The sequence below is a fragment of the Cupressus sempervirens genome, chromosome 2 (genome assembly GCF_028749045.1).
Source record: "Cupressus sempervirens isolate cs-2001-9-10 chromosome 2, ASM2874904v1, whole genome shotgun sequence".
Taxonomy (NCBI): domain Eukaryota; kingdom Viridiplantae; phylum Streptophyta; class Pinopsida; order Cupressales; family Cupressaceae; genus Cupressus; species Cupressus sempervirens.
In genome coordinates, this window is record NC_143119.1 from 446,253,690 (window position 1) to 446,281,485 (window position 27,796).

Here is a 27,796-nt window from a genome sequence, read left to right on the forward strand (position 1 = left end):
TGACCAGCACTGGATAGAGCACAGTTTTGAGGTTGAGGATATGGTTTACCTGAGGCTACAACCATACAGACAGTCATCACTCAAGAAAAGTGAAGCAGAGAAGTTGATGCCCAAGTTTTATGGCCCCTATAGAGTGATTCACAAGGTGGGCGAGGTTGCTTACGAGATTGAGCTTCCAGAGGGTAGTTAGGTGCATAATGTGTTTCAAGTGTCAAGGCTTAAGAAAGCCATCAGATAGAGAGTTGTGCCTTCAGCAGAACTATCACCATTAGATGAGGAGGGAAAGCTCATATTAATTCCTGAGGCTATTCTGGATACTAGGGAAAGGACTTTGCAAAGCAGGTTGATTAAAGAATATTTAGTCAAATGGAGATATCAGCTAGAGGAAGATGCTACTTGGGAGAGTGAGCAAGTGCTATAGCAAACATGACTGAGATTGCTTGAGGACAAACAATTTCAAGGAGGGCAGACTATAATGACCCCATCTTTTAGCCTTCACGTTCTCCAAAGTCTAAGTGGAGCATAAGAGGAAATTAAATTAATTTCTTATAAAGTCATTAAATAAATTAAACTTAAAAATTAAAAGGTGACTTTATATTTAATTAATTTAATTAATTATTGTATTACAAGGGAGAAGCTTCTAGAGTGTGTATTAATTATTGGAAAGGTGGAAGCCTCTAGTAATTTTATTTTCTATAAGCACAATTAATTATTGTATTGCAAGGAAGGAGTTTCTAGAGAGTGCATTAATTATTAGGGGGGGAAGCTTCTAGCACTTGCAATTAATTAATGTTTTAGTTCCTTCTAGAAGGGTGAAGGAAAAAGATAAATCGGGGTGAGAGTTTCATTGTTTAGCATGAGATTTTTGTGAATGACATTTGATACAAGCTTGGATGTGTGAATCACATATCTTTCTTGGCAATAGAGGATGTTCATCCTCTGTTGTAACATTCTAGATGTGATTCTCTTGGGGTTTGGCCTTTGGAATACATTGCTTTGTACTTGATTTCATCATTTTGAGAATCAATATAATTTCAGCATCGGTTCAATCTTTAATTTGCATTAAAAATCTATTTCGACAGTTGGTTCAGTTTTTGGGCATTCTAGGGTGCCCATTACACTATCAAAAAGGTCGTTGGATTCAAAACATTATAGTATTTTGGTATATGACTTATGGTTTATTTGGTATATATTAAGTCCATTGTAATTCATTTAAATTTAATGTTGTTTGGTCAATTATTCAAATGACCTTGACTCTCTTTGACTTCCGCATTTTATGGAGATTATTGACGTGGCATTGGTTGCACGGGCAGTCTTTACATTGAGACTCATAGGCACTTATACATTAAAAATTTGTTCTACAACCTATAGTCTAAAATTGCAAGGTTCTCTTATTGATATGATATTGAATTGTTTTTTCATGTTGTCAAATGGATGAGGGACATCTAGTGCATAACAAATTCCTTATGCTTCGATGATCTCCGAATCTTCACAACAAAATACTCTCTATCGTGGTGCTTACTTTAAAAATATGTGGCTGCTCCAGGTTATCATTTCAGTTCCTTTGCACATTTCCTATATACAGACTTAAATATATATGTTGCCGACTAAACTAGACACTCTTTATCTGAGGGTGAATGTCATGAAAATATGATCAATTCTTATGATGGAAACTTCTTGTCTTACTGGTGCCAAGTACAAATCTGTGTAGGAGCTGAGGAATAAATCCGACAACTAAACAACGAAATTAGCCATTACATTCATTATTGTAAAAACAACCCTGAGGAAGATACATGATTATATGAAAGGGCTCCTGCACTGCTTCCTCACAAACAATTCTGTAATGTGCCCAAGCTGTGCACATAGCTTTGAGATTCATCTACTCTTTCCCTCATCAAAGTTCAAACAAACCCCTGGCTGGCAGGACTTTTAATTCTAATACCTCTGCAGATGCTATAACAGGATCATTGTAACCAGCTCAACACAACGTACAATAGACTCCACAGCTGGAAAGAGGAGGGTAATTGGAAATATGGTCACTCCTTGAAAGTTTTGAAATCTATTAATGTTGGCTTCAGTCATTAATTATAATAACTTCACTTTCTAGAATACTCCAATCATGGCTTTTTACTATTTTGAAACATATTGTTTAAATATAAGTAGTGGGTAAGATCTAAAGATTTTCTCTTTGCCATGATGCTTGGGCTCCAAAATTTTGAGTTCCATCACAAACTTTGAGCCTTTCTTTTCTCTGAAAGATGTCATGCAAAACATGGAACTTGGCACACCATTGTGAGATTTATACAGCCTCCATGGTGAATCAAACTAACATTCATGTGCACCAATAGAAGGGGCAAGTATCCCAAATCTACAATTTTGATAGCTCAAATACTCCCACACTCAATGTCTCATATGATAATGGAAACCATACAATAGTTTGTACTTCATTAATAACAATGTCAATGCTCCTGTAGCATGCATGCTTTTGGAGAAGGATAATCAAAGTACAAGCCATAATGACCATGAGCCTATAAAGTTCATTACAGATGAAATAGGGTGCAAAGATATTGACAAAACACATGAAGAAGGTAAATTATTTAAAAGGCAGGATGAACCTCGATGAAGGAAAAGTCTAATAGGGTGTATTCCATGGGCACCAAGAAGAGAAAATAATAAAAATAAAAATTATCTTACCAATAGTTTACTATGAACACAATTTTATGGGAAAATTTTCCACGCTGGCACTACAATGACAATATCTTATACATATCAAACTATAAGCATAACCCTTAGACCCTTCAAAGTTGCAAGTGCTAGTTATAGAAAAATTTAGGAGCACAATAAGTGACTTGAGCATGGAATGTGAATTTGACCCTAGAGCACAAGGCATTGATCAAAGTTTCTATTGTGTGTGTCAAATTGATAAAGAATTGGGAGTGATGATTTGTGTCTTTTCCAAGTTTTAGAAATGGCCGAGGTGGACTTTAGAACCTTCATGGTTGAAGATGTGTTGGATGATTTGGAAACAAAGAATTAAGGGAAGCAAGCATATTCCATACAGAAATTTGGAAAGGTTCCAAGGAGATTTGAAGTGACTTAGGAGACAATCTAGAATGTGATCAATGATATCCAAAGTTTAGCAGAGGCGATTGTGTGTTGTTTGTATGACAAAATAACATATCTTTAATTTAACACAAACGTTGAAAAGCCACCTTATGAAGGTTGATTAATAAAGAATCCGCAACGAGATAAAGTTTTGATTTAGGGTCAATACTTGACTTGTGAGAATATGGACTTCTGAAAAGTTTGATAGGGAAAACAAGCTAGTTGAATACAAGCAAGATAGGGAAAACAAACTAGTCAAGCAAGTGCATGAGAAATTGTTTTTTAATATTGGTCTGATGTCAAGTTATTGGTTTTGAATGGTCTAGTTCCTACAAATGTTAGATCAATTTTTCATCAGTTCATTGAAGATCAAAGGAAAAGTCTCATAAAACTATAAAGGGTAGCTAGAAGCTATGTAATTAACAAGTCGTATATTTGAATGCCAAATTTTTAGTGAAGGGTGATAAAAGTATAGAATTAAAAAAGTGAGATTACATTAATTTTTAGTCTTCTCTGTATATGCACTTGCTCTTTGCAAATGGTTGAAAATCCATCTGTTGCTCCATTTTTTCCCCTTTTTCCTTTTGTAATTTCCTAATCATTACACACATTTTCTCACTTTCACATTTAAGACATGGATTCAATTAGTTTGAAAAAGTAAGATATTTTGTTTGATCAACTAAGTACCTCTTTGAAGTTTACAAATGAATAATTTTGTGTATCTTTGAGCTATTGAATCAGTTATTCAAGATGTGTCGCATGACTGTTGTTGGAGTAATGACATTGCACTTCAGTACTCCTTCAAAGATTGTACCAATAGTGGTATTGGGTCAACTGTCAAATTCAGGACCTCAGCACATGCTCTAACATTTTAAAAAACATTATTCAAAAACTAATTAATGAGACATGTAGCATTGATGACAATTATTTCAAATCAAACATATGATTAAAACCCCAACAATTCAATTAAAACATTAATACCATAGCTTTTTAAAACTCTACAATCATTCTACTATGTAAGGCAAAAATTTGCTACTCTTAATACCTTTCAGGTTAGATTGTTTCTGAAAGGGGGCAAAAAGAATCAGACTAAAATTAAATTTGACTGCAAATGCATGCTTGTACAAACCCTGAATTTGATATATATCAAGGCCAGGCATGCTCAACCTGTTTCAGTTGTTTGTTGTTACATTGTATTAAAAACTTTTAATATATACATTGTTTGTTAGGAAAGGTAGTAAATATACATGTTTAACCCTAGATGTCCTCAAAAGCTACGCTAAGATTTATCTGATTCCTCATCGCTCTCTGTATTTGAGTATCTTTCATCTATACTAAAAAGCAAAGTGTCTCCTTCTTCTATTTGCCATTGTCTTCTTAGCTCCTCAATAGCTTTGGATGCGGCAGCTGCAACAGCTGGATTGCTATCACGGGCTAGTCTCTATGGAGAAGAGAGAAGCATTTAATCAATCTATACATTAGCTACTAAAACAGAGCATTTGAATTATGTTTGCAGCTAATCAATGGGATGCACCTGTAGGGCTCCCATTCCTGCATTGCCAAGAGTCCACATTGATGGAGCATCCGCCAGTGCATTTGCTAGTGCTTGTCTGTATTAACGAGGCTACAATTAGTCATGCCACTTAACCATGGAAAAGAATACAGGCGTGTTAAAACATATTTGATTGACACTATAGACTTTTAATAGCTTTTAATAGTCATGTCCTTCCATGGTTGTTATAATAAAACAGTAATTTCAAAAAATGAAGTAAAACACATAGTACAATTGCCATAAACATAATACATAATGTAGTATGAAAAGAGATCAAATCTCCCAGGCCTGATCCTCAACAATGTCCATCAACCCTCTAAGGTATCTACATTGAACTTTCCCTCGAAAGGGAGTACAACGAAGAATACATTCCAACCTAGATAATTAATTGTGAACAAAATAGATGCAAAAGAAAAACTCCTAAAGAAAACAAGGAAAAGAAAAAGCAACTTGACATTTACTTGCAAGCAAAAGGATAAACAAAAACTACTTCTCACAAGAGGTTCTCTAAATTTTTTAGAGTGAAATCTTTTTCAGACAAGTTACACGTTAGAAAGCTCTCTATGATGCAAAAGAACGCTGATAATTATGTAACCAAATAGGCCTCTCCTTTAAAAAGAGATTCAACTGCATGTTTGAACTGTCACAGGAAAGCTCGATGTGAAGATATAGCACAGTCCATGTTACCGGGAATAAATCAAATATAATAAATGCACTTCATTGATGATACAAATCTAGTCAATCGTTCCTTCTTTTACCATGTGTGGATTTCATAGCAGCGAGAGGATCAACAGATGACAAACCACACGGTTGATGTATTATAATTTCCAACAGATTGTACTAATGTGGATCAATTTGACACCCAACTGAATATTGGCATGCTTAAGACCACAAATATTTAGATGACCAAGAAGGTGGCATAGTTAAATTAATTTTTGTTTGATTAAAAGGCAACACATGCAATGATTATTGTACTGTGTTTTACCTGCCATGTTTCGATTTACTGTATTGAATGATGAACTATAATTTCAGAAAATAAGAAAGTTGACTAATAAAAAAAGTCTATCTAGATGTATTTTAAATTGTGTTTTTTTAAAGAATTGGATATTCTATAAATACTGCTTAACGAGCATCTGAGCCAACTATAACAAATACTCAGCTCATTGAAAGCAATACAATACTTAGCACCTTAGATCAACAACTTCAGAATTACTACTAAAAACCGAACAATGCAAGACCAAGAGACACCACTTCCAAACCAACCTTAGATGTCACTTAAGGATTTGAACCTCAATCTCTAAAATAAGAACTGACGCTTTTAACCACTTGCTCTAAACCCCTTGGGCTTAATGATGGCGTGTCAAATATTGAGTCATTTATGTCACCCTTCCTAAAGATGGAGCTAGTATAGTTGACTACCAGTCCCAAAACGAATGCAGTTCTCAATTATCCACGTCCTCAGCTGGGCTCAATTTTTATGTTTTGTTGGTCTTGAGATGGGATCCATGTCTATCTTGTATTATTGTCTGAGATGGAGCTACCTCTAGCATTTATCAGTGACTTAATAAACCTTTTTTATTTAGTGAACCTTTTTGATAAGCAAGGATGGATGGAGATTGAAATTGGAAAACAAAGTAAAAGTGCAAGGTTAGGCAATTAAGGATGGTTAAGCAAGGGAATAAATGTAGGACGTGCAACAATAATATAACTACTAGAATGCAACACAGGTATAACAAGCATGTAATGAGTGCTTAGACTTGCATGAATATAAGAGTTAGGATTAATAGATAATTGGGGTCAACCATTAACCTTCCCCTTGGCTTAAGCACTATTTCAGAGTGTTAAAGTCAGACAATCTGTTCTTTGGATGGATATCATTAATGTTGATATCATTTTGGAGTTCATAAAGAATTTTTGATATTTCACTTCTCCCTCGCTAAGAGGGAGTGTTAAAGTGTAGCTTCAATAGTGAAGTACACAATGATTTAAGTATATAAATCTGTGATTTCAAACACATTCATATATATATATATATACAATATTTGTTTTGTGTTTACTTAACATACTTAACAAGTGATAACCATTGACATGTTATTCATATTGATTCAGTGCTTATTAGTATTGATAAGAAAGATTTATCACCATTGGCACTTATACGTAGAAGTTCATGGCCCTGTAGGGCCATGAACAGGGCCATGATTGGCCACATAGAGTCACGTCCCTACGGGGATATGAATCTCTACAAACATATAAAGGATCAGTTGCTGTTTGAGTTAGATATCAATCACAGCAGGTAATATTCTAACTACAGCAGCAATCGTATAATCAGTTTTATTTGCAAACACATAGATCAATACACTATATATAGTTCAGTTTCTCAGTTCAAACATTACAAGTTATTCTTGATATCTTCAGTATTAAATAAAAGAAGTCTGAATCAGATTCAAATAAGAAATACTGATAATTCTAGATCAGTACTTTGTTATTATTAATTGAAAGGAAATTTCATTGTATCTCTATCAGAGATCTTGAAAACATTTACAGCAACTACTCCAAAAGTGTTTTCCCAACCTAAACTCATTTGTATTTCTAGAGGAATGGATCTTCATGCAAAATTAATAGTCAATGATGAAGGCAACCATATTCCCACGAATGATAATTGAATTTCCAGATAGATGATCCTATGTCAAATCTAGACTGCCATTCCAACAGATTTTGTGGGATCTTAACCTTGTTTAACATGCTATATTAACTATGTTCCACGACATTTTGTGTAAAGTTTCTGCAAATTCTGAACAACCAAGCTTACAATGCTTTGAATATACTCGCTAGATATTATCTTCTAAATATCAGAGTTATATGAATTGTCTTCAATGTTATAATAACAATTCTGGAAATGTTCTTAGTTTGCAATACTTCATATAAGGCAGTAATGTAGAGGAGCAGACTTAGTTTTGTATTGTGTGCTCTCTATCCTCATACTTACCCTATGTTTATATTGAACCCAAGGCATGCCGTTACAAAGGACACGACTCTTCTAGGTCCGCCCATAAACATATAATAATCCTCCAAGATCGGTGTCTATTAGAAGATCAAATTTGATAGCAAAAATACTTAACAACTATGCAAACTAAACATTATTTAAATGCTCCTAAATGAGACGCCAATAAGGTTATTTATATAGGGTTATAAAGAGACAAATCCTACATAAGGATATCCATGCTTTACCTGAACTTGTACAATTTGCTGTTCAAATTAGTATGTTATTGTAGTTACATAGAATTAACACTCCCTCCTAACTTGATAATCATACTGAGAGATAACATATCTAGCAACATCAATCAAGATGAATAAGCATAGATTGATACTCTATCTATCTGAATTTTCTAAGCATGTGGTATCATAGAACACATGATACTATGTCATATTACTATCTTGTGATATGACTTATCACTCATACTAGTGATAACAGTATTGCATGGAATGCAACATACAATATAAAATCAGAAGAATGATTAAATTCTTCATTTATCCAAGTTGTGATTCATAGGTACTGGCAGTCCTATATCACAATGTGATCCTGAGTTAAGATATACCAGAACACAGGATAAAATCTAGAGAATGATTAAATTCTTCCTTTATCCAAGTTGTGACTCATAGCCATAGAAATGTCTATATCACAATATGATCTTGAACTCATCTAGATCTGATAGTAGATCTCTACCGTTTAGCACATTATCTAATTTTAGATCGTCATCTCTCATTATGTCTTTCATACAAGTGTTTATTATCTTAGAGATCGTCACCTCTTAGATAATGAATACAAAAGGTAAAGCCCATAATAGTCAATAGCCTTACAAAACTTATTTTATTAATAATTTAAAGAACACAAATGTATTATAATTCAACCATACCAAGTCTTTCCTTGAAGTGATCTATCTTCACTCGAGATAGGGGTTTGGTCAGAATATCTGTTGTCTGATCTGAAGTGCAAATGTATTCTAATTTTACAGTATTCCTAGCTACCATATCTCTTACATAATGGTAAGTAATTTCAATATGCTTGGACCTGTCATGAAAAACTAGATTCACAGAAAGCTTGATGGAACTTTGATTATCACAATGAACAATAGTAGGATTCATGGGTTGACGAAATAATCCCATAAGTAACTTTCTAAGCCAAACAATTTCTCGAGAGGCCATTGCTGCGGCAATGTATTCAACTTCTGTGGAACTTTGTGCTACTGATGCCTGCATTTTGCATATCCAAGATATCATTGCTGAGCCTAAACTAAAATAACATCCTAAAGTGCTTTTCCTATCAGTACCACTTCCAGCCCAATCTGAGTTTGTGTACCCATGTAAGTCCAAGTCAACTTTCTCATATTTGAATCCAAGGTTAAGAGTGCCTTGTAAGTATCTCATAATGTGTTTGACTGCAACTAGGTGAATCTCCTTTAGCTCACACATAAACTAACTTAAGGCATTAACAACATAGTAAATATCAGGTCTTGTATTTACCAAGTACATAAAAGACCCAATCATCTGTCTGTAAAGAGTAGAATCTATGGAGGGTAATTCTGCAGCTACTTCTTTAAGTTTGTGTAGATTAGTCTCTATTGAAGAAGACATAGGTCTGTAGTTCCACATTCCAAATCCCTTGATTAAGTATGATGCTGTTAGAATTCTACCATACTTCCAGTTCTAGGAAGTAATGAAGGAGTCCTAAATCTTTCATTTCAAATTCTCTGATTAGATCTTTCTTGCATTTATTTATAAGATGATCATCACCTGTTATTAGTAAATCATCAACATATAGTATCAATATTTTCATATCATTTTTATCCTTTTTATAATAGAGATTTGGATCAGCTTCATTCTTTGAGAATTTTAAACTGGTGAGATACTTATCAATTCTTTCATACCAGGCCCTTGGAGCTTGTTTAAGCCCATAAAGAGCTTTCTTGAGCCTGCAAACAAAAACTTTAGCGTTATGAGTTTCAAATCCTTCAAGTTGTTCCAAATATACCTCTTCTGTAATCTTTCCATTTAGAAATATTGTTTTTACATCCATCTGATGTACTTTCCATCCCTTCGATGTTGCAATAGCTAAGACTGCTCTTACAGAGGTGTATCTAGCAACTAGAGCAAAGGTTTCTTCATAATTAATTCCTTTCTTCTGAGAGAAACCTCTGCCTGCGAATTTAGCTTTATATTTTTCAATGCTACCGTCAGCACCATGCTTAATTTTCAATATCCATTTAGAAGAAACAATTGATTTTCCTTCAAGCCTTGGAACAATTTCTCAAACATCATTCTTAATAATGGATTGGTATTCTTCTGTCATAGCATCCTTCCAAGCTGTATGTTTAATAGCATCTGAAACATAGGTAGGTTCTGATTTAGATAAATCACTCATGTTTGCTGCATAACTAGAAAATCTTTTGGGTCCTTTGCTTTCTCTGAAGGTTCCAGATGGTGCAGTGAAGTCTTGTGCTTCCTCTACAATCTTAATGGCCCAAAGTGGTATTTTCTTTGGATTTTGAGTTCCCTCAAGATTAAGATTTTGAATTTCATCTTCAATTTCTTCAATGCTCTCCCTCTGAAACTCAGCTTTAGTATTTTCTTTAGAACTAGGTAAGGGAGAGGGATCTTCAGAACTTAGGGCTCTTTTGAATGCTAAATCTTCTTGAAATATTACATCCCTACTAAGTTCAATGTTTTCTAACCAGGTATGAAAATCCTACATGCTTTAGATGTTTCACTATACTCGACAAAAATACCTTTCTTCCTGGAGGGTTCTAACTTAGTTCTCTTTTCTTTTGGGACATGTATATACTGGGCACCCAAATATCCTAAGATGGCTTATATTAGGTTTAACCTTAGTAACAACTTCTTTAGGGGTTTTATCTCTAAGGTGGGAGTGAGGACTTCTGTTTTGGATATAGACAACAGTACAAAAGGCTTTTGCGCAAAGATAATATTCTAAATTTTGATCAAATATCATAGATCTTGTTGCTTCTATAATTGTTCTATTCTGCCTTTTTGCTACCCTGTTTTGCTGTGGATTATAAGGAACTATATACTCCCTCTTAATTCCTGCTTCTTTACAAAACTCTTTAAACAAATCTAAAGTATATTCCCCTCCATTATCTGTCCTAAGAGTTTTAATTTTGTGTCTTGATAAGTTTTCAGTTAAAATTTTAAATTATTTAAATCTCTTAAGGATTTCTTATGATTCTTTACATTTTAAATAGATCCAAGTTTTCCTAGAGAAGTCATCTATAAAAAGTATATAGTACCAAAATCCTTACAGAGAAGGAACAGACATAGGTCCACATAAATCTGAGTGGACTAATTCCAAAACATTGTTAGTTTTTCTAGTGCTATCATGAAATGGACTTTTGGTGTTCTTACCCAAATTGCATCCTTTGCATATGCTTGAATGATCTTTATTCAACTTAGGTAAACCAGTTACCGTCTTCTCCATAGTCGATAAGGCTTTGAAATTTAGATGTCCTAACCTTCTGTGCCATATTTCGTTTATAGCAGTAGCTTCATAAATTAAGGCTTGAATAGGTTGACTAGGTTTTGTATTTAATTCATACAAGAATCCCTTTCTTTGACCAATCAACTTTGATTTCTTGAACGGAGAGTTCTTAGACTAGGTCATTACTTTACCGTCCACGAATGCAACTTCAAGTGTTGTAACAGAAATTAAATTCCTCTTTATTCCTGGTACATAAAGTACTCTTTTGAGATGTAGAGAAATACCTGACTTCAGTTTCAAGGTGCAATTCCCAATTCCTTTGACTGAGTGAGAGGAATTATCACCAATGGTAACTTTGCCATCAACTTCTTCTGATATTGAATCTAGTACTTCTTTGTATCCTGTAATGTGTCAAGATAATCCACTATCAATTACCCATGCTTTGCTTGATACTTCATTTGATAGTGTAGAATACAATACACGATTCTCGGGGTCATAGATTTCTTCTTTCCTGGTAATGTTTGTACAGTTTACTTGCTGCTTTGTATTCTCAGGGCGATTAGATCTATAATGTCCAAAAATTTCACATTTGAAGCATTTTATTTTGGATAAATCTTTCTTAATTTGTCATTTCTTTGATTTCCCTTCTTCTTGAAGTGCTTCTTCTTACCTTTATATGAATTTCTGTTGAGAACATGAAGTTCTTCATTTTTAATTTTCAATTTTCCTCCTTTCTTAAGTTTCCTAGATTCTTTTTTGCAGGCAATCTCTTTTAAACCTATTGAAGTCTGGAAGATTGTCTCTAGCACTCACTCCTTGTGAGAATGTTTCCCATGAATCCAGTAAGCCATCTATAGCCATAAGTATTAATTCTTTGTCTTCAATTATGGTCCCCTATGCTTGCAAGTTCATCTCCTAGACTAGCCATCTTTAGGAAGTATGAATTCACAGATTCTCCCTTCTTTATCTGTATATGATTTAGTTGCCTTTTTAGTGCAAGGGTTCTAGTCGCATGGTTAACCTCATATGCATTTAATAATGCATTCATCATATGAAATGTTGTTTGATGTTTCATTAGCATAGATATTATTTCATTTTTCACTCCATCTAATATGATTTGCATGGCTTTCCTATTTCCTTTACTCCAGATAGTTTTATTAGGTTCAACATTAGGTTGCTTGGATTCTTTATCAATTTACTATTTCACATCATTGTCTTCAAGAATCATCATACTTCTGAACTTCCAAGCAACGAAGTGTTCCTTTCCATCAAACCTATCTTGGGGTCTGATTGTGCTAGCCATTGAATGTAGAAGGATGTTGCTAGATATTTAAATGTGATTGTCAATTTGCAGAGCGTAGGTTCAACTACCAGAGCTCTGATACCATGTAAAGTTTTTGCAGATTTTGAACAACCAAGCTTACAATGCTTTGAATATACTCGCTAGATATTATCTTCTAAATATCAGAGTTATATGAAGTGTCTTCAATGTTATAGTATCAATTCTGGAAATGTTCTTAGTCTCTAATAATTCGTATAAGGCAGTAATGTAGAGGAGCAGACTTTATTTTGTATTGTGTGCTCTCTATCCTCATACTTACCCTATGTTATATTGAACCCAAGAGGTATGTCCTCAAGGACATGACTCTTCTAGGTCAGCCCTTATTATAAACATATAATAATCCTCCAAGATCGGCGTCTATTAGAAGATCAAATTAGATAGCAAACATGCTCAACAACTATGCAAGCTAAACATTATTTAAATGCTCCTAAATGAGATGCTGATAAGGTTATTTATATAGGGTTATAAAGAGGCAAATCCTACATAAGGATATCCATGCTTTACCTGATCTTGTACGATCTGCTGTTCACATTAGTATGTTATCATAGTTACATAGAATTAACATTTTGGAGACCAGGATGGGGGGCAGAAGGGATTACATTTATTAGACATTTCCTACAGGATCATTTTTAGGGGAAGACAGGGGATGGTAGTATACAGATTTATAATTATTCAAAATATATTTATATATTAGAGAGAGAGAGAATCAATAAGTAAATAAATGCAGAAGTGTAGAGGCTGATACTTGCCCTTGGTGATGCCCAATATAAGTTTACGAGGTTGGAAAGCAATGCCAACGTTATAAAGTAAATCAAATGATTTTTTTCAGGAATAAGCAACAATTTTTCAACATAGGCTGTAGACTTTGGGTTGGATCAATATGAGAAGCGTGTTCTAGAAGTTTGTAGACCTTATGACATCCTTATTAATGGCCAATGTAGTTGTCTAGGGTTTGGAACTACAGATAAGTTTGATTGAATTTAATTTTGGATAGCACCCAAGAATGTTATAGTTGATCAGCTATGATAAACATTTATGCTATTGATTATCATAAGAAAATTTGTTCATTTAAATACTCTTGCTGATCAGCCTTCTTCCAAAATAGATCTGCTTCATATTACCCTGAACTACCCTCTTGAGACTTGAAGTGTAGACAAGCTATAGAAACTATTTAACAAAATGCCTCCAAAGGAAATCATCTCATAAAATGCAATGATCACATGACTTGTACAAAATGGATTCATTTAAAGAACTTTGGAAACTTTCAAGCAAATGCATGAATTTACCACAAAAGCCAAGTTTTGATGATTGTTAATGTTTGCTTGTCTTATTTAGAAATGACCACAACAGGCAAGGTAGATATATGCAGGGACAAGAATTAATTTGATGTTTTTTATTAAAAAAAAATTAAAAACTTTATTTTATTTTAATTTTTGCCCAAAGGCGTCCCCAATCACGAGGGATACCCAATTGTCCTTAGGACACCAATGAGCATCTCAAACATCCCTCAAGAGCCTTGAGGATAGTTGGGCATTCCCAATAGCTCGACGACGTCCCGACCGTTTGCTAGGATTTTCTAGGCAATGGAGACATCAAAGGGACATCCTACCATCCTTGAAACAGGTACGGGAGGGGGATGCCTACCTCCAAAGCAAGGGACTTGTCACCATGCAACCCTGATTATAAATCATACCTCATAGGCTGTGGGACTCTGGTGGCTCAACAGATGATGGGAGTGATGAATTGCTAATAGAAGTACATGAAGATAATGTAGAGGAACCTTTACTTGCAGCTGGAACGGAGAAAGGTAAAGCAAGCAGAAGCACTTCTTCAACATAAAACTTTCAATGATATTTTTCTGTGTATCAATTATGATAATTGCAATTTCTTTTTTGAATTGAAAATCATTATTGTGATACCTAATATTCCTGATCTTTATTTTATGTGCTTTCTATTTCACAAACTTTAACTTGCATGATGTTTGAATACAATTTTTTAATGAAACTGAATTTTGTATCTGTTCCTAGTACCTACCGATTAATTTTTTTTTTCATCTGTTCCTCATACCAAACGCCTAAATATCCCATTTCTTGTTATACTATAATTGTCGTTGCAATATTTGTTTCTCGTTTCTGTTGACATCGATGTTTGTAAATTGTGAACAATTTGTATGTATCATCCCAGTGTGATTGCCATTTCTGTGCCGGTGTAATGAAATGCCTGTGAATGCTTTAATGAGATATTATGTTATTGTAGAGTGAAACAGATTCTCAAAATATATGTCAAATGAACATTAAAATCCATAAAAAAACCCTCTTTAGTGAATACATGCAAATTATTAGATAAAATGTTTGAATTCTGAAATGGGAAAAGAGGGCAAAAAATCGGTAAGGAATTTTACACTACCAGAATTGCACCAAAAAGAATTCATAAGAACCACTCCAAATCAATATACAATGAATTGCCTAACTTCTACGAAGCTCTTTCATCAAACACCCGAAACTTGTCAAAGTTTTGTGAGTCTGTTGCTCATAAAAGATTTGAAAGACTAATTTAGCAACCCGAGTTGGTTTACAATTTAGAAATCCACAAATCTTCTTGCTCCTTACACTTCAAATAAATTAGATATTCCTTGTACTTGCTTTGTCAAGTCTTCTTAATGTAGGATCTTTTTAATTTCTTCTTGTCGTCTTTCAAGTATATACTTCCTCCACTCGATCTCATCCTACACTTGCACCACAACTTCTTGGTTATTATGAGCAAGATGGACATAAATTTTATTACATTGAATATCCAAAAGATGTCCAATCCTTCCAAATTCCAATAACTCGATTTCATATGCATTTTTCGTAAAATTGTGCCTAGCCTTGCACGTGCCTATCTTTTTGGTCCTGAATTTGTTGGTGCCATTGGTAAACGGTAAACCATTTTTTTCCAAGTGTGTCATTACTAATTTCCTCCCTTATTAAGTCTTCTTCCTTCTATGCACATTCATTTGCACTTTAGGTTAATTTCTAGGATCACTGCAAATGTACTAACAATGCCATTGTATTGATTGTGTTCCAAATGCAAATGAAGGCTTATAAATATGAGAGGATGAGAAATGTCTCATGAAGAGACATGTCTCTATGGTTAAACATCACTAGTTAACATATTAATATAATAGTAATATAAATAACTATATATGTAACTCATCTTAAGCATATATATAATATATATTATATATATATGATATTTATTTTAAAGATGGTTTGTGGTTGGTAAATTCTATATTGTAGCCGACGGGTAGAATTGTATCCGAACGGGCGCATGATGGTTGAGTCACCCCTTCGGGAAGGTATATGTACACCATCCGAAATGGACTTTGAATCATCATTGGAGTTATTGTAATAAGCATATTGCATATATGAATAAAGTATCTGTTCTGCGTTATATCGTGCTATACTACATGTGTTAATTATCCTTTTACCCTGTACGGTAAACATTTGGCGCCATTGCCGAGGAACGAACCTGGGTCACTTGCGTGACAAGCGGGAATATTCACCACTATACTACAATGACAACATAGAATTTCCTTTATAGTAAACATGGTTTACCATCAACAAGGTATCTCATGTAAAAATCAATCCGACAGAAGCTACAACCTTAACACATTCTCTTAGCTAAGGAGGATTTATAGAACACATTATGCTCTCAAGAATATGAAGAGCTATCATTTCAGTATGATATTCTTTTCACTATGAGGCTGAATTTCTCACCTTTCATAACACACAATTGAAGCAATTTCGATAACTTTAAAACACAACCTTAAGTGTGGTCTATAGTAGTAACTATGTCATGGTATCTGGCAAGATCCGGTCCAAAGAACCCTAACAAGTTGATTATCAATGGTGTCCGGCAAAATCCGTCCCAAAGAACCATGATAACAGGTCTACCATTTACAAGATTGTCACCTTACAATGGTTACCTTCTATCTATCCATTATCATGACTTCCAGCACTCTGGGACAACATTTTTATGAACTCTGTCATGATAATAGGTCTACCATTTATAAGATCGTCACCTTACAATAGTTACCTTATGTTTATATATGTCAATGAAAGATAGTCACCTTTCATTACATATCATAACAACATCATGTAGTAGCTTACATGATATCCACCCTGAACCACCATAGATGCTATTGGAGGGTGGAACAAGGATTTTCACCTCAGACTTCTCTCTCATAGAGGAGAGCACATTACAAGGAATTTCACTTAGAACTTCTCCTCATAGAGAACATATCATCCACAATGGATTACATCTCAAAATTTCTCCTTCTAAACAATGATCCTGGGAAGTCAGGTCCTATAGTTACTCCGTTTGAGACTCTCTTCACCCAAGGATGTCTCTCAGACTCTCTCTGAATCTTATATCAATCTTCCATCTTTTTGGTGATAAGTCAATACTTCCTCATGATGCACTCAAAAGTAGGCCCATCAAAGTCATGCAGTCATACACATGTATTTCTAGACTCCCTCTGAGTATTAATCTTCTAAGCTCCTCCATTGTCTTTAAAGAAGTGTCATACTCCCTCTTAATGTAGAGAGATACTCATAATCTTAATCATCAAAGATATTTTCTTGAAGAGACTAACTTTATCTAGCCTGATCACAAGTTCTTCGAAGTTGTTGTCATAAGCTGCCTAATGTGTCATTCTTCTTTTCCTGCAAGATCAACTTCAGATACAAAGGTAAAACAGATCAAGGAAAAATATCTCATATAGTACAAATAAAATTACAAATATGAGAAAGATTGTAATGAGTAGATTAATGTAATACTCAATAACACTTATCTACACGTGAGGGTCCATAAACATTTGAGAACAGAACATCTCCTTTCTAAAGATGGTAGAAGTGGGAATAGAACATTGGTTAACATTCTCCCCCACAATGTCAAAATTCCCACTCATAGAGTTTTTAGTCACTGGGTTGCAAATTTGCGAACAACTCCAATATCTTCATTGGAATTTGAAAGAACTCCATCATCCAACTTGAAGAGTTACATCAGCTTCTACCTCAAAGTGATTAATCCATCAACTGAAGATAATCTATGTTCATTAGTGTTTGGAGAAAGCTTGCTCCCATCCTTCAAATTTTGAACTATAAGGTTTAGATATTCTATGTATTTGGAAATCAATCTTCACAACACCAACACAAGAGCCTTTACATTATATCTGCCATTGGATGTCAAATGATTGTTGCATGAGGAACTCCAACATTAACTGAGCTTGTGAAATTTGATATGTGCCCAAGAGTGGTATGTTAATACTTGTCTATCCTCAAAAACTCAAATAGAGATCTCATTATACTTCATACCGAAGGTATCTAAAGGATTTGCCTGTAGAGATATAATAACCAATAATCTTCACTTATATTCACATGTATCAAACTCAACCAATTTAATATTTATTTGCAATGCTTTTTTTTTTTTTTGAACATGAATTCTATATGATTTTAAATTAGGTATTCTACTTATCTCTACCCCATGCAAGTATTTCACAAATTAGTACTAAGGCACATTCAAAGTTCCAACTTCATTAGTGGTGGCAATCCTCTCATTTTCTTTTATGTTTCTAGCTTTAAAAATCACTCTTTCATCTTCATTTATTAACGTGTTTCTCTACTAGGAAATTTGTTTCTTTGCACCTTATGCTTATCTTTTAAGCCTCATCTATACATTTCTTCATATGATTGAAGATCTTATTCGCTACCCATAAATTATTGTCGGCATGCATACTAGCTCTAAAGATTCCTCATATCTACAAAAAACTTCATCTTATTTATTATTTATATATATCCTGCTTTTGATTGAGATCTTTATAGCTTCTAGTTTGGTTCCTCAATAAGGAATTACTTCCACTACAATCCAAAAGATATGTGTCCAATCCTAACACGATTGTTCTTTCACCTCTCTTCTATTTACCATGTTCAATGGGAAAAACTAACTTAGTCTGACATGCTGAGAATATTAATAATTGATAGTCCAACCATTAGTATTTGGTACTTATTTCGTGTCGAACTAGATTAAAAGTGTCAACACAAGTTTCCCAGAGTACAAAACCTTGCTATTTTTTATTGGTAGTTTCTCGTGATTAATCACATCCGGGTGCACTACAATGGCCATGCCCAAACAATCTCTCACCGCTCCCAACGAAACTAGTTGGCTGAGAAGAACATTCCTATTAGAAGCCTACAATGCTCGATACTCTTATCAGTATTGATTGCTTGACGCTAATAATGTGATTCATTTTCCACCTTGTGAATGTGTCATTCTATCTTTTCCGCAATGGCAGGGTGTTTTCTTCCTCTGCAAATATTCATTTTATTCTCCTCCATTCTATGTTCTCCATTCCTTTCTTCCCCAGTTCTCCAATACCGAACAAATCTATAAGTGTCGACCATAGAGGTTGCTCTATATTCCATTACCTCTATTATTTCTAGTCATTTTCTTTTCGTTACTCTTCTTCAAATCGTGAGCCTTCTCGACATTCTAATTATATGTATATTGTTGAATTGTCACAGTGGAATATTTATCATCCAATTCCTCTCACCAAAGATATTGCACTGGGTGCATTACATAGTTGAATCCTTGATCCATGTCTTATACATATCTTCTCTAGCCATGCTTGCAACTGCTTCCAGTGCTTCTTATGCTACTTTGACTCCTCATTGCCCCTGAGATTCCCCACCTCTATTGTGTTGGGTATGTATTTACCTGTTCTGATCAATGCTCAATATTCCTTATGGCTTGATCTCCAAATATTAAATGTGGTAATATACAAATTTCGTTATGTGTGGACCCTGGAGGTGATTGTTATTCTTCCTATATTGTTGGTCTGTAATACATTGGAGGGTGTTGCATCTGAATGCCATGATTACTATTTTCTCCATATAGAACTGATTGTGTCTATTTAGTCTTATTCCCCAATATATCCTTTGAAATGCTCGATAAGGTATTCACAAACTTCCTTGATCGATGCCTTAAATCGCCTAGATGTGTATATTAGTCTTTAATTCTTTATGAATACTTATTCTATGAATAAATGGTTTGATACTAATTGCAAGGCTTTTCATCGCTTTGTTCGTGCCGCCTTTGAGACTCAGTCCCCTGCCTTCACCCATCTACACCTTTTGTACCTTCGTTTTCTTCGCCACAAGAAATGTTCTTTTGCCTCTTTTCAATGCAAAACCCTTTGCTCTACGCTTATTCAAAATCCCTAGATCTTTTGGCGTTACCCTTTTCCCTCGTCCTCCACTCTCGACTACCACTCTCTGACCTCCCATATCATTACGCTTTATGACATTTTTGGGCAACCACCTCTTCTCTCCACTCCACCTCCTTACTGCCATTTGTTCACCTACTCCAGTATTATTGACGCCATCAAATATTTGAGATGCAGCAGAGCAATGGATAAAGATGGTTTCCAGGTAGAACTTTTCAAGCTTGGTGCTTCGGTTCTCACATCTTACCTTCCTACACTCTTTAATAGAGTGGTTTGCACTGGGTTTCCTGAGTCCTGGTCTAGACATGTGGTTTACCCTATTCACAAGTCTAGGCTTGCTTCCGATCTAGGTAACTAAAGGACTATCATGATCGGACATACTTTGCCAAACTTTATGCCACTACTATGAACACCATGTTATATAGTGAGCTTGATAGAAGAGGTTGTAGAGCTCAAGGACATGCTGGTTTTCAGGAAAACTATTAAACTATGGATCATGTATTCACACTACGGGCTATCATTGAGGAGGCTAGACACTGCTCTCAAAAGGTTTATTGTTGTTTTGTGGACTTTTGTAAGGCTTTTGATTTTGTTCCTAGGTTGGCCTTATTTCAGAGACTTCGTGAAATTGGGATTTTAGATATGTTGCAAACTGCTATTATGAGGCTTTATGAGAAGGTAACCTGTAGGCTTAGGACTCCGGAGGGCTTTTCTATTCCACTTCAGAGCACCATTGGGATGAAGCAGGGCTGTCCTCTTTCTCCTACACTGTTTGGTTTGTATATTGATGAGTTGGAAGATTTCCTTGTGAACTCCTCTCAACCGGGAGATGGGTGCTATTTGCATCAGGTTTTGATCTCCATTCTCCTTTTTGCTGATGATGTAGTTCTCTTGGCCTCTTCTCTCGACAGCTTGTAGAGACTCCTTGATGGGCTACCTTCTTTTTGTGATAAGTGGCAGCTTGTGGTCAATTTGTCTAAGACTCGAGTTATGATCTTTAACTGTTTAAAGACCTCTCATCTTCATTTCTTCTTTTAGGGTTAGGAGGTTGAGATTACTCCATCTTATATGTATCTCGGCGTGAAGTTCTCGGGGCCACGCTTCAACTTGAGACCAACTATTTAGTCTAGAGTTAGTAAGGGCATGGGTGCCCTAGCTTCGTTGGAAAGATTGCTTCAGGCATCATTTCCAAGATATTTCGTCCAAGTTGTCCCTTTTGGACTCCTTGGTTCCTCCAATAGTTCTCTATAGCTCAATTGTCTGGGGGCCTTCTCTTATTGCTTTTGATTGGGCTTCTATTGAGCAGGTTCAGACGTTGATATTACGACGTATCATAAGATGTCACAGACTCACCCCCCACAACATTGTCTCAGCTGAGTTTGGAGCTCATCCTCTCAAATTGCTACCATTTTTAACTTGATTTTGTTTCTTCATCGGCTTCGTGGTTTTATGGAGTCGGGTGTTGACTGGCACAGATACTCTCATCTGGCATACTGTTCTTTTGTTGAGATTATGAGATTCGACACTTCTACTAGGTCTCATTGTTGGTACACCCAGGCCACCTCTTTGTTGGGATCGATTGGTATTGTGATTGATCGTCTTCCTCACCAGTTTTCACTAGATGCTCCTGCTCATCTTCTCCCTTCACATTAGGAGTTGAATGAGCATGTCAGACAAGATATTTATAAATAGTACATTACCACTACTTGGAGTAATCCCTCGGGAGGTCTGTGACCTAAGATGGCCTTCTATGTTGAGCATTTTCTTGAGATTCAGGATGGTATTATTGTTCGCCTTGCTTATCTCTACCAGCGCTGGAATCATGCCTTATGGTTTTCTTTAGGCTCTTTTAGAGTTGGTTCTCACTGCCTCAGGGCTTGGATCGATCATCATATGGATCAAGCTGATCGGATATGTCAGTTGTGTACTTTGGCAAAGGTTGAGACTGAGCTCCACTTCATTTTTCAATGTCCTCTTTACTATGAGATCAGAGGGAGATTTTATTGCCTTTTCAGAGATTGTTCTTCTCTTTCGATGTTCTTCAGCTATATTGATTAGCAGTGTCTTAGACTTTATCTTTAGGAGGCCACCCACCTTCGGGAGAATACCCTGCAGTCTTTTATACCTCAAGGGCTTACTTCTGACCAGCTCATTAGTGCCTTTTTCTCTCCCTTGTCTCCTCCACAGGATTTGAAAAGGCCTTCCAATACTTCTCATTCCAGATCATTTAAATGCTGCACCAGTCTCTCCAAGCAGCGAAAATCCTACAGCGGTTCTCCACGACATTCTAAGACTATGGATCATTCACAAGTTTACCCCTCTATTACTGATTTCTTTGTGACAAGGAAGGACCCTTAGTCCTTACCTTGTCTTCTCTCTTGTTTTGTTTCTTGTTTTTGTTTCTTCTCAGTCGCTGTTTTGGTGCTTCTCTTTTGGCCGACTCTTCTGTTTGTATGCTCTATCCCATAAAACTTGGTGGTTTCTTGTTGGACATTAATATTATTATCTTATCTTACCTATGAACTTTATTTGCCGATCAATGGGATGTCTTGTCTCCTGCCTCTCCCTTGCTCGATATGTCAAATTTTTTATTTTAAAAGAAGTTTCCGTCCATTCACAGTTTAGCTTTGATACCATGTTAATTTCTAGGATCACTGCAAATGTACTAACAATTCCATTGTATTGATTGTGTTCCAAATGCAAATGAAGGCTTATAAATATGAGAGGAGACATGTCTCTACGGTTTAACATCACTAGTTAACATATTAATATAATAGTAATATAAATAACCATATATCTAACTCATCTTAAGCATATATGTAATATTAATATGTTAACCATATATGTAATATATCATAATATATTAGTATATAATGTATATTATATATTATATTACATATAAAAGATATATTATATATATAAGATATTTATTTTAAAGATGATTTACCATCAACAAGGTATCTCATGTAAAAGTCAATCTGACAGAAGCTGCAACCTTAACACTTTATACTTGGTGCTTCTCTTCTTCAATTGCTTCTTGACTTGTGTATGAACATATTTCATGTGTTACATGTAGTCTTGGTCCTCTACGCCAATGCATGAACCTCCTCTTCCTGCATTTTCATGCAATACTGAACAATATTATTTCTCCTCTAATATGACATGTCTTTTCTGCAATGAAATATCCTCCCAATCTACCATAGTGCACCCCTCTAATGAGGTTCTCCCTAATTTAACTCCACAAAATACACCATCGTTATCTATGGAACAAATACCCCTCTTGCACACTAGGCTTTTTCTCTAATCCATGGCTCTACGCATGCCTCTAATGCATCTAAAAATTCTATATCTGTAACACATAAATCCATTGTTCCTTCCATGCACACTAGCTCAACAACCATAGTGCATAGTAACACTTATCTCCTCAAGTCATATAGAACTTTGTTGGACTTGCAAATTCTAGGCTTCACCATTAAGGAACAACCTTGTAGACATTCAACCTGCAATTCCCCCCTAAGATAATTTCTCCCAAATTTACCACAGAGATTTTAACAAGTAACTTGCATGCGATTGATGCTAATGGATCTCAACAAGTTATACAGAATATCATAAAATATGAGCCTAAAGAAAATGCTACATTTAAATCTTCAGAAAAATAACAAAATATCCAGTCATAGTTATTGAACTTATAGTTGATTGGATAATCAGAAATATGAACTTGGAGCACAAGTGAGACACTTAGTGATATCTCCAGCAGACAGTAGGTTTCCGTTTACTGCCTTTAAGTTCAAGGATTTCCATTCTCAAACCTGTTGAAAGCTTGAAGCTTCTGAATTCTCCAAGAGAACAATAATCAAACCATAGACTGAAATGAATCTAACAGTCTTCTTTTAAAGCCCAATGTAGTGACTATTCAGTTTCCCCCTGCCTGTGTCTTTGTCTTCTTTCTTTTTTCCCTTTTTAAAACCCCCTTTTTTAAAGTTAAAATGACTTCTACTAATTTTCATTAAGCTCCATATAAGCCATTTTAATACTTTACAAAGTTGTCATTTAATTTTCTAACATCCCCTAAAAGGGAGCATTACAGTCCTCCCTCCTTAGAGATTGTTTGTCCTCAAGCAATCATGAATCTGCATACCAATACCACAGTCCCATATAAATCTGCAAGCAACTCTATAGCACAACCTAGAATAACTGAAATCACAACCTGCCACACTGTGAAGCAAAATGTTCAGATGCAACTCATTCATCAATAAAATCCCTGAATCCCAAAGCAATCTCAAAACTATTGCTTCACCAATCTGATGTGTCACTCTGAAAATAACAGCACTATGCCTCCAGCTATGAACCCACTCTTCATGATCCATAAGATCAATGCACCAAATCTGTCAACAACTGGATCCCAAACCAATCTCTCCATCCAACCATGGGAATAGAAATAGATATCTATCATTATACGATCTTCATGTAACCTCTGTCTGATTAAGTAGTGCATCAAAAAGATAAGAGCAATTCCAATATGCACATAAATTGACTCATTGGACCACCAAATGTTGTTGCTATAACCCAGGTCAACAAAAAAAACAATATCGATGTTGTTATTAGTTCTTTGAACTGGAGAGATAATCATCGCATATGGGATATCCCTCAAGTAAAAAAGTCTCCACAAATCTCCATGCAACTCAATAACTATTTTAGACCATGCCAAACTGAAAGTGCAATGGAAGACCAAGCAAGTGAGCCACTATCAACTGAAGTATTTATGAAGATAAAATCACCAACCTTTTAAATAACAATGGCCATGTCATATGAAATTGGTGATGAATCTGAGAATAAAATTTAGATGCTTTCCTCGTTTATAACAAAGGACTTTTGAGTGTTTGGTTCACTACAAGAGTCATCAACAAAATCAATATCTCCATGGAAGAATTGATCACCATCAAATGAAATTTTGGAATAGTATCACTTGGCTTATCTTCATGCTCATTAAAAATTTGTTATTTCGTGATATTGTGAAAGCATCTAACTCTTATTGTAAAAATCAGAATTCTTCTGGGACCCTTGTGTCATATCTTCACCCCTAACAAGCACAACTACATCTAACCTTGGAAGACCCTTGGTCATTTTTGTCTCTTGGCTAAAACTACTCTGAAATCTTGTGATAATCCTCTTCTAATAGAGGAAACTTAATAATACAACAATAATAATAAAATAGTAATGATAAATTAATTAATTAGTAATTGAATTAAATATAATTATAATATATAAATAATATATAATAATTAATATAATCAATAGTATATACTATGGAAAATAGTTAACAAGTGGGACCTCAAAATATAGAAAACCGGGATCCACATAATAGTTAATGAACAGACAGGTTTATCGATCTAAACTGACTAACGGAACACAAGTACTACCTAATAATGAGTGGTCATGCCACTTGGTGGGACCCTAAAAATACATTAAAGGGTCAATGTAGGTTTAGCCTTTTAGGAATAAAAGGTGGAGGAAGAACGAGAAAGACATCAGAATTTTGACTTTGTCCATAGCGGGATCAAATACTAATAAATTGTAGATTCCAGGAAGGAAAACATCCCTAGAAAACGAAATAATCCCCGATAAGGAGTAAAGCTGAAGTTGAAATAAGTGGCCACCAAAGGATAAGGAATGTTGACATTGCCACCACTATAATATAGTATATATGACACAAAAGGAATTTGTAATTAAAATAGTGTTGACAAATATTTAAGTAAATAGGGGAATCAGTTTATAACGGGAATAGAGCATTAAAGGGAGGAAGAAGTATTTGGAAGGATAAAAGGAAATACAAATAAAGGTGACGCATAAAACTTAAATGGTAAAAGGAACATCAAAGACTAATTAAGTACAAGTAAAATTATAGTGGATCAAAGTAGATTGTCAATTTAGGTCATAGAATTATTATTCTTGGGGAGAGTATAATAGTAAATATACTTGTTCTCATATATATGAAACAATTACTTCTCTTATATAATAATTTTGGGGGAAAAAATTGGGTAAGGAAATAAACCTTGTATATTTCCAATAGTAAAATTTCTCGTAGGTTATATATTCCAAACCCTAAGTCAAGACATTAGAAGTGAATTAACGGTGGATCCCACAAAGGGACATTACAATGGTATTAGAGCATAATACTGCTATCCTAAGAATTTTGGCTCACCTAAACCCATCAATAATTCAAAGATCTATGGCAGAACAATGAGCACAAGAATTCAGTAGTTTCATGGAGCAAACAAACAAAAGGTTTGAGAGTACAAACATGATCCTCAAAGCTATACAAAATTGAGCAATAAAATCCAAATTCTGGGAGGGATGCTCACTCTAATCATTCAGAAAATATACATTCAACACAAGATTCATTTCTTCGAGACATACTTCCTTCATTCCTTCCAAGCAAGGAGCCAATTATGGAAGAAGGGGTACCAACCACAAATAGTGTAGAAGAAATTGCACCTATGTATGTAAGGATGGGTCCAGAGATCAGAAACCATATTCCCTTTAAAGAGTATTACAAAATCAAATATTGGTGAACAAAAAGGAAATCCATGTAAACGAAGGCCTCAAAACAAAAATAAAAAAAGTACAATTACCATGCTTTGATGGATCCGGAAAGAAAACTACTCAATCATGGGTATTGTGGGTTTCGAAATTGGATACATACCTATCTCTGAGTCCAATGTCTGAAGGGAATGCAATCAAGTTTGCCATAATCCATTTAATAGAGCTAACCCATGATTGGTGCCACTATGAAATCAATACTTCAGGCCATAAAAAAATGGCCACTTACAATGAATTCACAAAAAAACTTATCAATAGATTTGACAATAGAGATTTTGAATGGTATTTCTAAGAGTTAAACTACCTCAAACAAATGGGAACCATGGAAGAATTTTCCTGTAAGTTCTTATCATTATCAGTCATGATTCTTGATCTTTCCCATAAAAGGCTCACTTCTATGTTTATAGAAGGACTAAAAGCTCAATAAAACCCCTTAAGCCCCAAAACCTAGAGGAAGCCATTAGAAAGGCCAAGAAATTTGAATCAAACTACTCCAAGGAAAAAAATGTTCTGAACAAGATACAATATAGGTGTGAGGAATCAAGAAAGGATGATAAGGGAAGAAAATGTAATTTTCCTAAAGAACGGTGGCATACAAGACATCGATGCCAAGGGAGAGATGAAATAACGAAGAAAGGCATATGCTTTAGATGCAAAGAACCATGGGAAAAAGGACACAAGTGTGGAAAATGGAACCAAGTCCATAGAATTGAAGCAACACAAGATTAAGAAACATCATATTAGACAATAAAGTACGATCACGAAGATCTCAATAATATCCAAGCAGAAGACTAGTGGACATTTTAGGAAGTTCAACAAACTAGGGAGTTGTGTTAGCCAATTAAAACAAAATGAAACTTTATATCTATATATATAGATAGATAGATAGATAGATAGATAGATATTTGGATTAGAGATAGTATACAAACAGGAAAGAAAAATAGTTCATGCTGCATGATGCATGAGTGCTATAGATTGCACCTATACTAAGTATATCATATCAGAACAAGAGTGCATTACTCAATAAATGCATAATCAAAAGATGAAAAGTTTCAAATTAAAAACAGCTCAAAACAGTATGGCTAACAGCTAGCAAGTCAATTTCATCCATCCATGGAATAACTCCTGTAATAAGGGGGGCCCAATTGTCTCCATAAAAGGCAACTTCAATTTGAACATGACTGGTTTCCTTTCTTTGAACATTCCAATTCAGCTCGTGATTGATGGCCAGCATTATAGTATTGCTGTTATCAGCATCAGCACTATTTGACCCAGTTCCATGTTGAGTCTCTTCACTAGGCAATTCCCTATCATGCGCAACTTCCATAAAGTTTGACGGCTTGATGTCTTCTTTGAAAATCAGCAACTTTCCTTCCTTGAGCAAAGTAATAAATCTTTCCCTCAGGATCTCCAATATAGCCATAACCCAGTAAGATCCCTTTG

The 27,796-nt window shown here is 35.0% G+C and overlaps 1 protein-coding gene across 10 annotated transcripts in view; it reads right to left on the reverse strand.

The window, feature by feature from the left end:
* Positions 1–4,066: 4,066 nt before the first annotated feature.
* LOC149572984 (senescence-associated family protein) overlaps positions 4,067–27,796 on the reverse strand; it is a 131,060-nt gene continuing 107,330 nt past the window's right edge. For all 10 annotated transcript variants that reach the window (XM_089814122.1, XM_089814118.1, XM_089814119.1 and 7 more), the window contains 2 exons: positions 4,640–4,715; positions 4,067–4,546 (listed from right to left, as the gene is read on the reverse strand). In XM_089814122.1, the coding sequence (XP_089670248.1) occupies positions 4,385–4,546; positions 4,640–4,715 (238 nt within the window). In that variant the 3' untranslated portion in view covers positions 4,067–4,384. The remainder of the gene's footprint in view (positions 4,547–4,639; positions 4,716–27,796) is intronic.